The following is a 17,659-nucleotide window of genomic DNA, read 5'->3' as shown; positions in this document are numbered from 1 at the left end:
CATGAACCAAGGACTGGTGATCAAGTGTACGTGTATTTCATTGTCTGGTAGCGAGATCGGGGGAACTCGAAACTTGGAGCGCCACGGGTGTGGCTAGAAAGTATATCCCACAAGCAGAGCTAGAGAATCCCTGGATGAAAATAAGGGAGAAGTTATCCCCACAACATGTATTTGGTGTGTGGGGGAGGTACGCCTTTTAGCATCGTAACCTTGGAACCATCTTTAAAACAGCATGACCAACTTCGTCTTCTATAATAAAGGAATTAACGATTTTAATAATACTGCGCTGTACAACGACTCAAAAGAGCTGTACGTTATTTCTGAATTTATTTAGAGTGTGTGATGTCCTTTATGGTGATAATCTTCTGTTAAAAGAAGGAATATATGGTTATATAACAGTGGAAAGTTACAGAGGCCATGTGTTAAATGTCTTCACACCCACTTGAGAGAGGGAAACCTATGAGCGAGCGGAAATTTGAAGACAGTTATTTATTCATTACATGAGATTCTGCGATCAGATTTCGTACGGGTGAGTCTCAACCAAAATATAAGGTCACTGGCCACGTGATTATCGCACTAATGTGCCTCAAATACACAAAGAATAGGATGTATAGGGAATTTGAGAGGGAAAAAATTCTCAACTAATATAAGGCTTTGGAAACGTCACCTCAGGGCAGTTGGTGTTTTCATCTCGCGAGGGACAGATTTATGTCGCTATCGGGCTCTAGGTCCCTTTTGTGTGAGCACTGTTAATGCAGAGAATAGGCAAAAGGACTTAATTCGAGTGGAGTATGAATTGAACTAAGGAGAGTGATATAATTAAGTGCGCAGTAGACTTATTTTAACGATTTTTGAACAATAAATGGAACTCATAGAATTATTATTATTACTTTCGTCACCCGAGAAAAAGGAGGGAGGCGGATAATATTATAAGCATCACTACGAGCAGTGGTTAATTCGGAGTCGTGCTATCAATAATACCCTTTTTTAATATATTTGATTCCGTGAAATTGAATCAAAGTTCGGATCGATTAGTGCGTGGTGATGCAGACGAACGGAACGGGTATTAACTGTGTGTGTATCTGTGCCATAGATACTGAAGATTTCCAGTGTCTAGATATATGGAGTTTTGCTATTGTAGTTGCCGCCAGCAGATGGAATCAACAGCTATCAACGTGGACATTAGTCAACACTGAACCCCAGGATGGACGACCCGTAGCTAACCGAGGTGTCATTGAGGGACAATAATGCTGAGTAATACCATTCTATTATGCATGACGTGAGGGGTACGGAGATTTCATTTTAAAATGTTGTAGCTAATAATTAATAGGGTTTCTTAGTTTGTTAAATTGTAAATGTGCAAAGGCATGGCACAGAGTTTATTTTAGTAACAAGTCTGAGTGACTTAATTTGAAGATATGGGAAAATTTGTTTGTGGGAAGGTTTTCCTTTTGCTTTGTATTTGGGGAACACTGCTAACATCCTTGGAGTTACATTTCTGTGTAGTTGATTTGAATATAATGGTGAGTATCATTAGTTCTTGGGATTGCTTGTGTAAGAGGGTATGGTACTCAACCGGCTGACCTATCATGAATGCCAAGTAATATTTGTGTATATTATCCTGTGTTAAAGAAGGAAAGTTAAATCACCCAGAAGGCGAAAGTGAAGGCATCCAATGAAATATATAGCTAGGTCCTATTTTTTATTGTGAACGACTATAACGTGTGTTTTTGATAACAGTAGGACCCTAATTACACTTTGAATTGTGTGAAGTTACAATTGTGTTTGTTTATAAGTAACGTGTGAGTTTTTGTCGTAATGAAGTAAGTGTAAAGTAAGAATTAGTGACCATGTAAATCACGTAGGAGCACCAGGTAGAGATTAGGCCCATTTAAAGATTACTAATAATAATAATAATAATAATAATAATAATAATAATAATAATAATAATAATAATAATAATAATAATAATAATAATAATAATAATAATATAGAAGCCGGTGTTCTGTTATAATACAGATTTCTGCGTCTGCTGGGTTACTATCGGACCAGCTATGTGAAGGAGTGTGTGTGGAGGAAATAGTCTGCTGAAAATGCGTCAGGTGACGATGTTAGAATGGATTTGAAGTCAGGACTCAACGGTGTGAATTTTCGAACTGAGATTGTGGTTGGACACATGTGAAGGCTCTGAATTGAAAAATAAGAAATGATTTATGAGTCACCTCGTTGTAATGATGGCGTTTATTTTATGAAGCGAATTGGTGTGATTGTGTGATACTTAAGGGGACGATATTGTTCTTCCCTTGACAGCGATAACAGCCGTTGCCACGCCTACGGCCGAGAGGGTGAGCAGACCGGGGACTTGTATTTAAGAGTGAGCCTCTTGTATGTTTTTTTGTGCCTTCGACACCACACCGTGAAATCGTGGTCCGTATTTGTGACATATAAAATGTTTCTCGTGGTTTTTTTCCTGCGAGGAGTGCTAATTGATCCATTTCCTCAGCCGACTTAAATAAATGTCAGAAATAATTGACCCGGTTTCTTTTACTTAATGTTTTCATGCATATAAAATTATTAAGTAGGGATTCCAGGTCCTCTGCAAACAACGAAGATCCCACGTTTGGCTCTGGGTGTGCGACTGGCAGACTCACAAATGTTGGAACTGGTGATTAGGGTTCACCTTTGTTGTGTATATATGTCTGTATTTCTCTTCAGTGTTTATGTGTTTGTGATGTCATTCAGCGTCGACAATGGTGTATACCATTGGTGCGACGGGTTCGTGTTTGTACGAATGGGGGTTCGATTTGAACCCAAGGCATCTGAAGTGTGTATTTGTTCGTGTTATATTATCTAAGGTTATTCCAGTGGGAAATCGATTTGCATTAGGTTAGGTGTCACTCAGATTTGTTATATTTGAGTATTATGATGTAGTTTGTCCAGTAAAATTGGGAGTAGCTTCAATGATTAATACTTAATATTCCGTAGACGTGAAGTCATGAAATAGACTCTTTCTGAATGGCTGTACTCGGTCTTATCCCTAAAATTTGAACAATGCTCAACAATCCGAAGTTTAACTATGTGGAATTCGATTATGTATTCGCCTTGTATATTTGAGTAATTTCTCACCTTCATCAGGATTATAATAAACCCATTTGATTTTAAAAATTGGAAATATTGTTATAATTCGATCGTAGTCATATGACACCCGTATTCTCCTACCCTTTATGCCGCTAGGTTATTCATATATGTTTGATGCCCACTTGACTTTAACCCAGAATACGACCCTGTAGAATTATCGCCGGAGAATCTATGGGTAGGCGGCGGGTGCAATATTAAACCAGAAATGGATATGGCCATATACTAGGAGATGCAATGAAAAGCTTATCTGGTGATGCCACGCAGGTGGATTGGAGAAGTGCTTGTCCTTTTGCGGGGCGGGGATTGAGTCTGTGGTGAAGCACAGCAGTGAGTATGGTTAGCGAAAAGTGTATGGAAAAAATGCTTGGTTCACGAGTGGAGTTCTTGTTGAGCGCACGTTATTAGTGCTACATTTCTACACTTGTTGTTGAACGTTATATGTGTTATCTATCGTTATGGTGACGTGTAGTAAGTCAGTGTTTGTTGTAGCATTATGGAGCGTAACACAGTATTGACCCTATTTTCCTTCATGAAACAGTTACCTTAGAACGTTTAGTGCAAAACATACACAAGTTTGAAATATTGACTGAGGAAGAAAAGCAGTATGCCTACTTCAAACAGGATAACGCTCCTGCCCATACAACTCACTAGTCATACTAGTCAATACATGCATTAGAACAGGTGTTCGATGAGCGAATAATTAGCCATGGACTTTGGCCCTCTTGTTCACCCTATTTACGTGTCTGTTGTTTTTCTTGTGGAGAACGTTAAAATACAAAGTGTATGAGAACAATCCATGTACTCTTGAAGCCCTGCAGGATGAAATCAGACGAGTGATGCGTGACGCTTTAGAAGCTGATATACAACGAGTATTTCGGAAATATTTTCGGCGATGCAATTTGTATCGAGAGCGTTGAACATCATTTTAACAGCTGCTTTGATGAAAAGTAAGATCTAGATTAGTTTTCGGACGAAAAATAAGATGTACATTAATCCATTATTCACTCCTAACTAATAATTTAGTTATACAGTAAGAAAAAGAGACTGATCGCCTGCCCGCGCTGCCGCTGCTTACTGGTGAGTCTAGCAGTGGACTGTGGGCAATCCGTTCCCACGACGTCTTCTACATAGTGCGGTAACTTTTCACTATCTCTCCCTAAATATGTGCATATATTCCCGTGATTGTCGATGCTTTAAATGTAGATTTGGAAAATGTTTGATTCAAATATCTGCCATTGTATTTTAGAAGTACTGAATAATTTATGACAGTTCTTCCTTTCGAGAAATACAATGATAATTTTTTCTTATTTCAGATGCAGTGGAGTTACGCTTTCACAGTTCTAGTCCTGTTAGTGAGTTATCGTACCTCGGACAGTGCGCGTATTCTAGCCATTTTTCACTTCAATGGAAAAAGTCAGTTTACGATGCTGGAGAACCTGATGAAAGGCCTTGCAGGTAAAGGGCATGATGTGTACGTAGCCAGTCACTTCCCTCAGAAGAATAAGATCCCAAACTATACAGATATCAGTCTGAAAGGTGCGCTTCCTGAAATAGTCAACAATTTTACTGTGGACTTTGTCCGCCAGTTCCGTTCTCTGGAGCTTATGAACTTCGTTTGGAACAAGAATGTAGAAGACTGTGAAGCTTCTCTTAATCACCCTGTGATGAAAAATTTAATGAAGTCAAATGATACGTTCGATGTACTTATTACAGGGTTCTTTGGTGGTGACTGTTGGATAGCCCTTGCTCATAAGTGGAAAATACCTATTATTTCTGTGATCTCAACATCATCATCTCCCTGGGTGAATGATCGCTTAATGAATCCTGACAACCCATCCTATATTCCTAACTATTTTCTTTCTTATACTTCTGAAATGAACTTCAAACAAAGATTAATAAACACTATATATTATGCTATAACGAAGTGGGGCCAGTACTATTTATCAGAATTGCCCACTGACCTCTTGTTACGACAGCACTTCGGAGACGACATACCTCCTGTTTCTGAACTGAAGAAAAACACCAGTTTGGTACTCATTAACAGCCATTTCAGCATTCACAGAGCTAGGCCAGCAGTTCCAGCCTACGTTGAAGTTGCTGGTCTACATATTGCAACCCCTAAACCACTGCCAGAGGTAATCATTTTTAAAATTAGTACATTCTTATGAATATTTATTTGTACATTTTCAGAGACAACATTTATTACCTTATATTCTGCAATCTACATGTTCTTCTTACTCCAGTCTGTCATTGTTCGATACATACATCAAATGTGCTAGGTTTTGAAATATACTGTACATGATGAACCAGCTAAAAGTTCACATACAATAACTCGTATAATGTTAAATATATGGAAGTGATGTATTCACTTCCAGCTACCGCAGTACTTTTCCGGGGTGTTAGTATCTGCTGAGACAATGGCACTAACATTTTTTCTGATATATTTCTGCACTCTTTTCTCTACTTAGCATTAGGCACATGGGTAGACCTATCACAAATTAAGAGATGTGATTATTTTTACAATCCCACGTTCTTCTCGAGAACGCAGTCCTTAGACCTACTTAGTTCTCCAGCTATGGACCGCGCTGTTGGAATAATTTTTCTCCCCTAAAAACAATCGCATATTCATTTTTCCTTTACCTGTCACCTGCAGAGATATTTCAGGTTTTAAGTTATACATATTTATCATATTGTATTAATGAGCACAGTACAGCGTATACTTATCTGTCATAAAACAGGTAAAGAGAACACTATACATTAATGATTCATTCGACTAGACTTCATGTCCAATAAAGGAACTACGTACGAGAATTACTTGCCAGATTTTGAAAATAATGATACCAATGAATTTGAAAGATCTCCATCTCTGATATTTGGTTTAGAGAATTGTGGTTTCATTGCAAAATATCTCAAAAATATTAGTACCGTTACTTCAACAGATATTGACCCACTGCGAATGTACTGCACGTTTAAGTATGAGCTTCATAGTACAATTTCTTAAAATGATAACATGTTTCGATATCTTAAAAATCTTAGCCTGTATATAATGTTGAATACTAGCATATTATAAACCCCACTTGCACCAGGTTTGAAAGATTCACATTTTACACAGTGCATTGGATCTCAGTTTTATGTGTTTAAGGTACCAGTACGCAGTTATAATGAAACCGATGTACTGTACGAATACAAACATCAGTATTTCACACTACAGCTTTGACTAGTTCTATTACCTAAATCAATACCGTGTCGTAGTCGAATTCGGAAAGAACTACAGAACGCTGTGACAAGTTATACTGGATATGTAAACATGTTAAATTTAAATTATCGTAGTTTTGCAGTCATATTTTAATCTGTTCTCCTACAAAAATGTGTACAACCGCCATCGTGTAATGATAAACGAAATCTGCTTCTACGGAATTCGTCAATATCTTTTTAAAATGCGTGATGATGAGGTTCTGGCGGCACTAAGAGTACGTTGCGTATTCGAGGTGAATGCTAAGATATACAAGATGAAAGTTTTGAAACAAAATTCAGGCTTTCAAGATGTGGATATACCGGCGAATGTTGAAATTTTCGTGGTTGGACCATGTGAAGAATGAATAGGTACTCCAGAGAAAGATTTGTTGACCTGATCTCATAAGAAACGACTAAACCGAGGATTCATGCACATGCCTCCGTCCCTGGCGTGATCCCCGTACAAAAGTATATCATGCATTAAAACACTCTATTTGAATGCAGGAAGGTAAAGTGAGTTTCAAAATGTAGATGGTCGATCACAAAATGAGTTGAAAAGGTAATTCCAGCTCGAATTACCTAAAACATTAGATATTCTTCTTCTTCCTTATTCGGACTTGAAGGCGGCTTCCAGCACGTGCGGAGTGGAAGGGCTCCGAGGTGTCATAGAAAACCAAGATATTCTTCTTTTGCCAGGTCCTCTTCTGCCTTCAGATTTTCTGTAGCACAGAGTAGATACTTTCGATGATTCTTCATCTCGTCCTTCATATAGTTTCCCAGTTTTAATTGTTTTTATCAGCTCAGGTCAACAGCACATTCTCTGGAGTACCTCTTCATTCTTCATATGGTCCAACCACAAGATTTTAAATATTCGCCCCTATATCCAAATCTGAATGGCTTGAATTCTCTTCTCTGTGACTTCTGTCAACGTTCATGCCTCTACTCCATACAGGAGAGTGAACGACGTAACACTTCACCATTCTATTTCTGAGCTTTAGACTTAGATAACTACAGCGTAAGAATTGTCAGATATTCCATTTGACTTCCATAGATGAGTCCCAGTCCTGGTTAATTTTTGACCCTCTGGATCTGTTGGGCGCTCACCATACAGTTTGCAGGTGGTATGTGATTCTTCGTTACGACCGTGTACTTTGTACGAAGTCAATGTCATAATCATTGCTCACTTATTTAGCTCTAATGACTAGATCTTGAAGTACCTGAATGTTATTTGCAATCAGCACGTTGTCTTCGGTATACCGTACGTTATTGATAAGTTCGCCATGGATCTTATTAATACATTGCTGAATATCATCAAGCTCTTCTGCGAGCATCTGCTCCAAGTAGATATCGAAGTCTCTTTGATGGACTGTTTGAGTCATCAGTCCGTAGATTGTTTTGATGCAGTCCTCCATGCCATCGTATCTTGCATAAACCTCTTCGTTTCTACGTAATTACTGCATCCTATATCTACCTTAATCTGTTTATCATATTCATACTTTGGACTACCCCTACCTTTTTGACCACTTACACTTCCCTCTAAAAGTAACTTCATAAGTCCTGGGTGTCTTAAGATTGCCCTATCATTATATCTCTTCTTCCGAAAATATTTAGCCAAACCGTTCTTCTCTCACCAATTCGATCAGTACCTCTTAATTCGTGATTCGAACTACCCATCTCACCTTCAACATTCTTCTGTAAGACCAAATTTCAGAAGGTTTTATTCCTTCTTTCTGAACTATTTATCGTCCATGTTTCACTTCCATACAATGCCATCCTCCTGAGGAAAGTCTTCAAAAATGCCTTTATAATTCCTATATCAATGTCGGAAGCGAGGCAATTTATTCTCTTAACAAAGACCTTCCTTGCTTGTGCTAGTTTGCATATTATGTCCTCCTTATTTTTGCCTTCATTAGTTATTCTAATATGCAAGTAACAATATTCATCTACTTCATTTATTACTTCAGTTTCAAATGTGATATTTCCTGCATCACCTGACTTTATTTGACAACACTCCATTACTCTTGTTTTGGATTTATTTATTTATTTATTTATTTATTTTCATGTTCGATTCCTTCTCCAAGACTGTGTCTACCATTCAGAAATTTATCCGCATCTTCTGCAGACTCAGATAAAATAACAATATCATCTTCATATCTCAGAGTTTTTCCTCTCCTTGAATTGTGATTCCTTTTCCAATTCCTCATAGATTTCCTTTTACCGCCTTTTCTGTGTAAACATTAAAAAGAAGACTAACTGCAGCCTTTCCTGGCTCTTTTCTCGATTGTTTCTTCTCTTCCATAGCCTCTTTTTAATACACTGTATAATACAGGGTAGTTTTAATATCAGTTCACACCTTTAGTATTATTAAGTTTTTATCTTCCTCTAAATAGTTCATAGTTACCAGTAATTAATAAATTTGTCATCTTTTACAGGATTTGGATAAATTTCTTAGTGAAGCTCCAGATGGTGTAATATACTTCAGCTTCGGTTCGTTAGTTAAATGCGAGTCCCTTCCAAAAGAAAAACTCCAGGCCTTTATTGATGTATTCAAACTACTTCCTCAGCGAGTGCTTTGGAAGATTGACGGAAGTCTTGTTAAAGGTTTACCACCTAACGTGAAGACTTCAAAGTGGCTGCCTCAACTAGATGTTCTCGGTAAGTTCATTCTGAGTGAGCAGTTATATTTCTGTAAAAGTGACATCTTACATCACATTAATTAGTATTATTTAACATTCATCAATGTGAGTTGTTAAACGCTCGAAATATCTTAAAAAATGTATATATTTTATTATTTTGCTAGAAATGTTAGTCAATGTTTTGGAGGAATTCTGAAGACGGGGTTCGAACCTACCATCCCTCGAATTCAAGCTTATAACTTTGTGGTTTGTACCATACAACCAATTTACCTAGTATATATCATTTCTAGTGTTAGCAACAGGCGATGTGCCAAGTATGTTACAAACCATTAGAAGGAGAAAAATGAACTGGATCGGACATTGTTTGAGGAGGGAATGTTTACTGAAAGAAGGAATAGAAGGAATGGTGAAAGGCAAACGAGGAAGAGGAAGGAAAAAATATCAAATGTTGGACAATATCCAAGGAAATAAATATTCGGACATGAAAAACTTGGCGCAGGACAGGCAACAGTGGAAGAGGTTCATCCCACGACAAGACCTGCCATAAGGCAGAATACCTAGATAGATAGTATGAGTGACGTTATACTGAAGTAAATAAGTGAATAATACGGTCACAACTCTTATCTAACTAAGAACATAATATTTTGTTGTAAAATATGGAGCCTTGTTGTCATTAAGATAATCAAAATTAACAATAAGTCTAATTTGTATCATTTCACAATCTAACACATTTGTTGTATTATTTGCAGGTTTATTGTATGATATGCAAGATAAATATATGCACACATATTAATGAAAATGAAATGGACTATGGCTTTTAGTGCCGGGAGGGTCCGAGGACAAGTTCGGCTCACCAGATGCAGGTCTCTTGATTTAACTCCCGTAGGCGACCTGCGCGTTGTGATGAGGATGACATGATGATGAAGACGACACTTATACCCAGCCCCCGTGCCAGCGAATTTAACCAATTAAGGTTAAAATTCCCGCCCCTTCCGTGAATCGAACACGGAACCCCTGTGGCCAAAGGCCAGCACGCTAACCATTTAGCCATGGAGCCGGACATACATATTAATATTTACAGATTTAAAGGGGCCCATGGCAAGGCAGGCTTATTTTTAAGTCTAAATTGCCTGCCCATTCTACGGCTGCGGGTGTTGCCAATTGGAAATCGGATCGATTTTCCTGATATCGTCGTTGCGCCTAGAAAAACGGCTATGGGATAATGTTTCAGCTTAGAAGTCTGACCAGAACGGTTCAGTCATCTAAGGTTCAGTATTGCATGAACTATACCAACGAATATTCGTTCTAAGTGATACATGTGCTGCGGGTCAGTATTTCCTCTCTCTATGTAGACAAATAAGAGTACTTCGAGGCGCAACGACAATATGCTCTTCTATCACATTCATATCTCCTGTAGGCTATATACAGCGAAGAAAAATTGATTCTCAGAGAAATATGTAAGGCATTTTATTGAAACTGTTGTTAACAAGTAGTAGTTTCCAAGGATACAAAGGAGGAAAGAAATATCACTCCCATTCGTCTTCTAAGTAAGAATGTTCGTTTGACTCAGACTTTTATCTTTACGTCGCACCGATACAGATAAGTCTTATGGCGACGATGGGATAAGAAAGGCCTACGAGTAGGAAGGAAGCGGCCGTAGCCTTAATTAAGGTACAGCCCCACGATTTGCCGGGTGTGAAAACAGTAAATCACGGAAAACCATCCTCAGGACAACCGACAATGGAGTTCGAACCAACTCTCTCCCGAATGCAAGCTCACAGATGCGCGCCCCTAACCGCATGGCAACTCGCCCGGTTTTTACGATATGCACATACAGAAGAGAGTATGACTTCAGCCCTCAAACAACACACACAAACATACACACACACAGTGTCACGTACAACTAGCGATCGCCTTATATGCTCATGTTTAAAGATTCGAATTCCGGCACAGTCAGGTGACATTTAAGATTACATATTAAGCAGAATCCCGGGTCAGGACTTCTTTTCCATTTTTGGCTTACGATCTTGTTCGACCACAAGCAGTGCACGTTACCTAATGGAGAGAAAATAAACTGATAGTAATTAGTACGCCTAATTGGCATGCTCATAATCTATTTGTATTTATTGACTCATGTTGAGGAAATTCGTTTTAGTCATCGTTGCTGGAATGCAGTTTGATGAGATTGGTCTTACGACTTAAGGCAACACCAACATCCATGCTCATGGCCGGTTTCAGAGTAAAAGTAGACGAGTCGTATAATACTACAGACTCGAGCTTTGACTCTGAGTTTAAAGATGTATTGAAATGTTAAAGAACGCACATCCAGGACAATTTTTCGCCTTTTGTGGCGCTTTAAAAGTCAATATTAGGCGAAGGCGTGTTAAACACATAACATTACTATTTACACGCTTATAATATATGAAAATACAGTATATTATAAATACAGGAGGACTGAACTTCCCCCTCTCCTACCCATTAAGTGCGGCCAGTATCCAGTATTCGGAAGCTACTGGGCTTGAAACCCACTGTCGGCAGCCTCGAAGATGGTTTTCCGTGGTTTCCCAAGTTCACACTAGGCAAAAGCTGGGGCTGTACCTTAATTAAAGCCACGGCCGCTTCCTTCCCGCTACTAACGCTTTCATATGCCATCGTCGACATAAGACCTACGTGTATTGGTGCGACGTAAGGCAGATTGTTAAAAAAAACTTCCATCCCCAGCCCCAGCACCACTAAAATGCAGGTTTCAGGCTTCTTTCGAATTAAAACATAATTTCATTTCATATTCGTTCACGGATAGATTGATAATCTAGTTTTTACAAAATGTAGTTCAATAGTTAAAAATACACGAAATATGAGTAAAGAGTTGAGAATTAATAATAATAATAATAATAATAATAATAATAATAATAATAATAATAATAATAATAATAATAATAATAATAATAATTGATGTATTCTGGCAAAGTTAGGGATGTACTCCCTTTCTTACACTTAACGAGTCTTAACTTAGAACACTTAACAATAACTACTGATGATTACCAAGGCATATGCAGTTCAAGTCGGCGTCATATATGCTTTTAAATAGATTCAGACGAGTGTTTAGAATAGGCCGCTTATGCCACATATGTACGATGTATAAGACTTGCGGATATTTTCCTTTAAATATAACAATTTTCTCACGCTTTTGCTGTTTTGGTCACCATTCCACAGACTGATTTGATTCAGCGCTCCTGCGACCCTGTAGTGCACTAATATTTCCATTTCCACATAACTACTGCCTCTTACAACTACCTTTATCTCTATGTCGTAATCAAGATTTTGTCTCTTGCTACCGTTCTTACCCAATGAACTTCTCTAAAAACGACTGAACAAGTATTATTTAAATTGAAGCTACTAAAGCGTTCCAGATAAGTGTTCAAAATAGGCTGTTTATGCCACATATATGCGATATATAAGGTTTCTCGATATTTTCTTTCAACCTACATACAACAATATTATTGCTCACGCACTTACCGTTTGGGTTATCAGTCCACTGACTGATTTGATGCAGTGCTCCTGCCATCCTGTACTGCGTTAACCTGTTCATTTCTACATAATGGCTGCAGCTTTCAACTACTCAAATTTGTATGTCGTATAAAGTCTTGGTCTCCTCCTTATAGTTCTTCTTTCTTTCTTTCCGAACTAGATATTTTCCACAATATATTCAAAATGTTTTAAAAACCTTTATTTTCTAGAATCCATATCTATCTTTCAATTTATTAAGTATCATTTCCGAATATTTGGAGGTAACATGCCAGTTTCTGTTCGATCGTGCTCTGATCGTCATAGGAACTAAAATCTAATGTTACCAAACTGATTATTTTTCATGCATTAACCATTTCAGAAAACATATATCTTATTTTTCAGCCCATCCGAACATACGAGTGTTCATATCCCATGGAGGTCTTATGGGTTCACTGGAATCTGTATACGCTGGAGTACCTATAGTGGGCATCCCACTGTTTTTCGACCAGATACAAAATGTAGAATATCTCTCAAATATTGGCATTGCAAGAAAAGTTGATTACGAGGACATTAGAAAGGATACAGTTTACTTCGCACTTAAATCGGTTCTGGAGGATCCAAGGTATGTTGTACACTGCACTACTGTTTTTATTTTATTGTTGGCAATTCTTGTTTCAAGAATTATCGAACGTAGTGTAAAAAGCTTTTTGTTTATTTTTTCTATTGCTTGATCTGGCCGTAGAACTTTTAAAGTGAATTGTACGTGTTCAAGGAATCCTTGTAACATACCAGAACTTAGTGAAAACTACATAGCGAGATCAGAGGTAGCCGGTCCGACTTACCATCCGAAGTTCATTAATCTGATCCCCGCGGAGGCACCGTAGCTTAATTCTGAAGGACGGGACTTCATGTTATATTATTATTGGACATGTTAATATTTATATTGCCTGTAATTTAACGTCGCAGTAATACATCCAAGGAGCGAGCTCGATAGGTGAAGTCGCTTAAGTGCGGCCAGTATCCAGTATTCGGGAGATAGTGGGCTCGAGCCCCACTGTCGGCAGCCCTGAAGATGGTTTTCTGTGGTTTCCCATTTTCACACCAGGAAAATGCTTGGGCTGTACCTTAACTAAGTCCACGGACGCTTCCTTCCTATTCCTAGGCTTTTCCTGTCCCATCGTCGCCATAAGACATATATGTGTCGGTCCGACGTAAAACAAATATTAAAAAAAAACACATCGAAGGTTTTTGGCAAAGCAAGGGTGGGAAAGGGATAGATTTGTGGAAGGTAGTGACTGTGACCTTAATGAAAATTGGTAACAACGGAAATCATCTTCAGGGCTGCTGACGATGGGATTCGAAACCCCCATGTCCCGAATATAAGCCTACAGATACGTGACCCTAACCGCACGGCTCACTCGATATGGATATTTGAGAGACCTCCGGTAGTGTACTCTGAGTCTGCTATATAAAATTAACTCACCCTTTGGAACTGTCCGTTATAACATTTCACTTTGTTATTATATGGCTGAAAATCAAAATATGGATAGTAATACCACAGTCTAATATAGACAGTCGCGAAGCTTGGCTTATTTTTTTCATCCATGCGACTGCAGCGCTCCACGTGGCCAGCAAGCTGCCGATCTTCTGGGATGTGTAAGTTGTATACGTTTTGCGAGGTAAGCGTGAGGTAATTACATTATAGATGATCGGTCTACTATTAAATTGACATGGTATGTATGAAAGGAGGTGTGTGTGGCGCAATAAATTGCTCAGTTACAAGAAGACACCAGAGCTATCATTCTTTAGGCTTTCTAAAGATCCTGAACATTAAAGCCTTAATTACTGTTTACATTTTCGGATAAAAGAACAATAATGTGAAGATTCAGAAATTTAACTTCAGATAAGTAGGCATTTCGTTCATCACTGATTCAGGAATGTAACTCATAGTGAAATCCATCCTATTATATGAACTTAAATAACGTTTTAACACAACCGTAACCTCTAACACGTAGCGGTGTTTTGATTTTCAATGTGTAGAAAATTGCTTGTCGCCTCTGTGTAGTGGTTAGTGTAATTAGCTACCACCACCCGGAGGCACGGGTTTGATTCCCGGCTCTACCACGAAATTCGAAAAAGTGATACGAGGGCTGGACCGGGGTCCATTCATCCTCGAGAGGTTAACTGAGTAGAAGGGAGTTCGATTCCCACCTCAACCATCTTCGAAGTCGTTTTCCGTGGTTTCCCACTTGTCCAGACAAATGCCGGGATGGTACGTAAGTTAAGGCCACGGTCGCTTCCTTCCAACTTCCTTGTCTATCCCAATCTTTCCATCCCCCACAAGGCCCCTCTTCAGCATAGCTGGTGAGGCAGCCTGAGCGAGCTACTGGCTCTCCTCCCCAGTTGTATCCCCCAAACCAAAGTCTCACGCTCCAGGACACTGCCCTAGAGGCGGTACAGGTGGGATCCCTCACTCAGTCCGAAGGAAAAACCAACCCTGGAGGGTAAACGGATTAAGAAAGGAAGAAAGGCAAGAAAATTGCTTGTAAATAGTAGGGGGGATGATTTATTGAAGAAAAATGTGAACTATTTGTACAATAACATCACGTTATGTTCCAATCATTTTGCAGACAGCCAGTTTATGTCAGCAAAGAAAAAGAAATTAGTGTGGAATCTCCGCAGATTTCTTCGAACCGAAAGCCCGTCTCAAAGGAGCACAACACACAGTCATACGTAGCACCGCCTCAGATAGGTCTTATGGCAACAGTGGGATAGAAAAGTGCTTGGAGCGAGAAGGAAGAAACCATGGCCTTAATTAAGGTGCTCAAATAAGTCAGCCTCTTGTAGATAGATTTAGCGGCACATGGAAGAACTCTCTGTTTTGACAATGGGAAACCATGGAAACCCATCTTCAGGGCTGGCGACAGTGGAGTTCGAACCCACTATCTCCGAAATGTAAGCTGATAAGCCGCCCAGCCACTTGCACGTTTGTCAGAGGAGCCGAGAGAACATGGACTGTATGCTCACTAACTTCTATGTAGTAAACTATTAATTCCCTAATGTTAATACTTGATTTTCCACATGAATGCCGTGAAGGTACTAAGTCATTAGTGTTGAAATTATTTGTGAAACTAAGATTAGATTACCTTGTGATATTTTGCAATGAAAGTTTTCAGTGTCATAAAACAAAAAAGCTCAAAATCCAGCCATTTAGGTTCCTGAGATGTTTGAATATTGTTTGAATTGTTTTATAGTTCACTACTATTTTTATGATTTATGTGAAATTACCAAATTCAGTTCAATAATAGGATTTCGAAAATGCCTAAGACCTTAACTACAGTGGTATGATCAGCTGCTCCTTCGAAAATAAACTATTGTTGTTTTCCTTCGGTATTATTACCACGCGGTAGTGTAGTGTATCAACGTATTTTATTAAAATGTACGATTAATATAGTTGTCGAGGTGGTTACAGTTTATAATTTACGTGGGAAAGTGCATTCAGCTGTTGGGTAGAGATCTGTTCCGAACAGTTAGAGCTTGCTAGCCGCTACGAGCGCTAGTGTCGTTCCGCCTGACAACAGGATGCCATTTCATTACTAAGGAGCTTCGCGACTGTGTATATTAGACTGTGGTAATACGCTGGCGACGCAATGATGGGCGTTAGACATGAGCAAACACCTCCACATGGGAGAAACTACACAACAAGGAGAAATAAATTATCACTTGGGTTGTGGGGAAGAAATGACAAGGAAATATATATTGGAACCTTAAAAACATCGTTCAAACTGAGCGGCGCAATGGGCTGCTCAAAGCTTCTGTCTGATTCCCTCGACAGTACGTCAAAGCACTCAAGAATTTGAAAGACAGGGTATAAAAATATTTTGGGGTCTGCATGATTAGTCAGCTCTTTCGTCACTGACTTCTCACCGCTGTAGTCAATGCATATGGGACTTTCGAATTGACAATTATCATCTCTGTGTTTCGGATTCCACGTAAAAATGCAGGTTCTGTGGATCGAATCACGACAATCACATCAAACTGCGAGTATGCTAGCGTTTGTTACGTACATACATACATACATACATACATATATCATCATTATAGACTGTTATGCCTTTCAGGGTTCAGTCTGCAAGCCTCTGTGAATTTACTAAACTTCGCCACAATCCTCGATTTGCAACTAGTGTTGTGGCCTCATTTACTTCTATACCTCTTAAATCGTTAGAAACTGAGTCTAACTATCGTCGCCTTGGTCTACCTCTACTTACCCTCCACAGCAGAGTCCATTAATCGCCTAGGTAACCTATCCTCCTCCATTCGCCTCACATATCCCCACACCGAAGCCGGTTTATGCGTACAGCTTCATCCATCGAGTTCACTCCTAAATTAGCCTTTATCTCCTCATTCCGAGTACCCTCCTGCCATTGTTCCCACCTGTTTGAATCAGCAATCGTTCTTGCTACTTTCATGTCTGTTACTTCTAGCTTATGAATAAGATATCCTAAGTCCACCCAGCTTTCGCTCCCATAAAGCAAAGTTGGTCTGAAAACAACCCGATGTAAGGATAGTTTCGTCTGGGATCTGACTTCCTTCTTACAGAATACTGCTGATCGCAACTGCGAGCTCACTGCATTAGCTTTACTACACCTTGATTCAATCTCACTTACTATATTACCATCCTGAGAGAACATACAACCTAAATACTTGAAATTATCGACCTGTTCTAGCTTTGTATCCCCAATCTGACATTCAATTCTGTTGAATTTCTTACCTACTGACATCAATTTAGTCTTCGAGAGCCTAATTTTCATACCATACTCATTGCACCTATTTTCAAGTTCCAAGATATTAGACTGCAGGCTTTCGGCACATTCGGCCATTAAGACCAAGTCGTCAGCATAGGCCAGACTGCTTACTACATTTCCACCTAACTGAATCCCTCCCTGCCATTTTATACCTTTCATAAAAGGAAAGGCAAAACGGTCTATAATGGTAATTTATTATTTTCTTTGTCATAGTTTTAGAAAATATTGTATTTAGTATAAATGATAAATTTCAGCAGGTAGGTTGCAATATGGGTTATGCGATTTTCATATCAATTTAAACAAACGAACAATTAATATATGAAACATACATAAACTATA

General features: G+C 38.8%; 1 protein-coding gene across 2 annotated transcripts in view; it reads left to right on the top strand.

Annotated features, from left to right (window-relative positions):
• The window catches only part of LOC137496886 (UDP-glycosyltransferase UGT5-like), a 44,598-nt gene that overhangs the window by 25,854 nt on the left and 1,085 nt on the right, over window positions 1-17,659 (top strand). For both annotated transcript variants that reach the window (XM_067134791.2, XM_068231091.1), the window contains exons 2-4: window positions 4,452-5,273; window positions 8,805-9,027; window positions 12,918-13,137. In XM_067134791.2, coding sequence (XP_066990892.2) covers window positions 4,452-5,273; window positions 8,805-9,027; window positions 12,918-13,137 — 1,265 coding nt within the window. The remainder of the gene's footprint in view (window positions 1-4,451; window positions 5,274-8,804; window positions 9,028-12,917; window positions 13,138-17,659) is intronic.

This window comes from Anabrus simplex, chromosome 1 (genome assembly GCF_040414725.1).
Source record: "Anabrus simplex isolate iqAnaSimp1 chromosome 1, ASM4041472v1, whole genome shotgun sequence".
Classification (NCBI taxonomy): domain Eukaryota; kingdom Metazoa; phylum Arthropoda; class Insecta; order Orthoptera; family Tettigoniidae; genus Anabrus; species Anabrus simplex.
The sequence above is the reverse complement of the archived record's forward strand: the minus strand, read 5'-3'. Positions and strand labels throughout refer to the sequence as shown.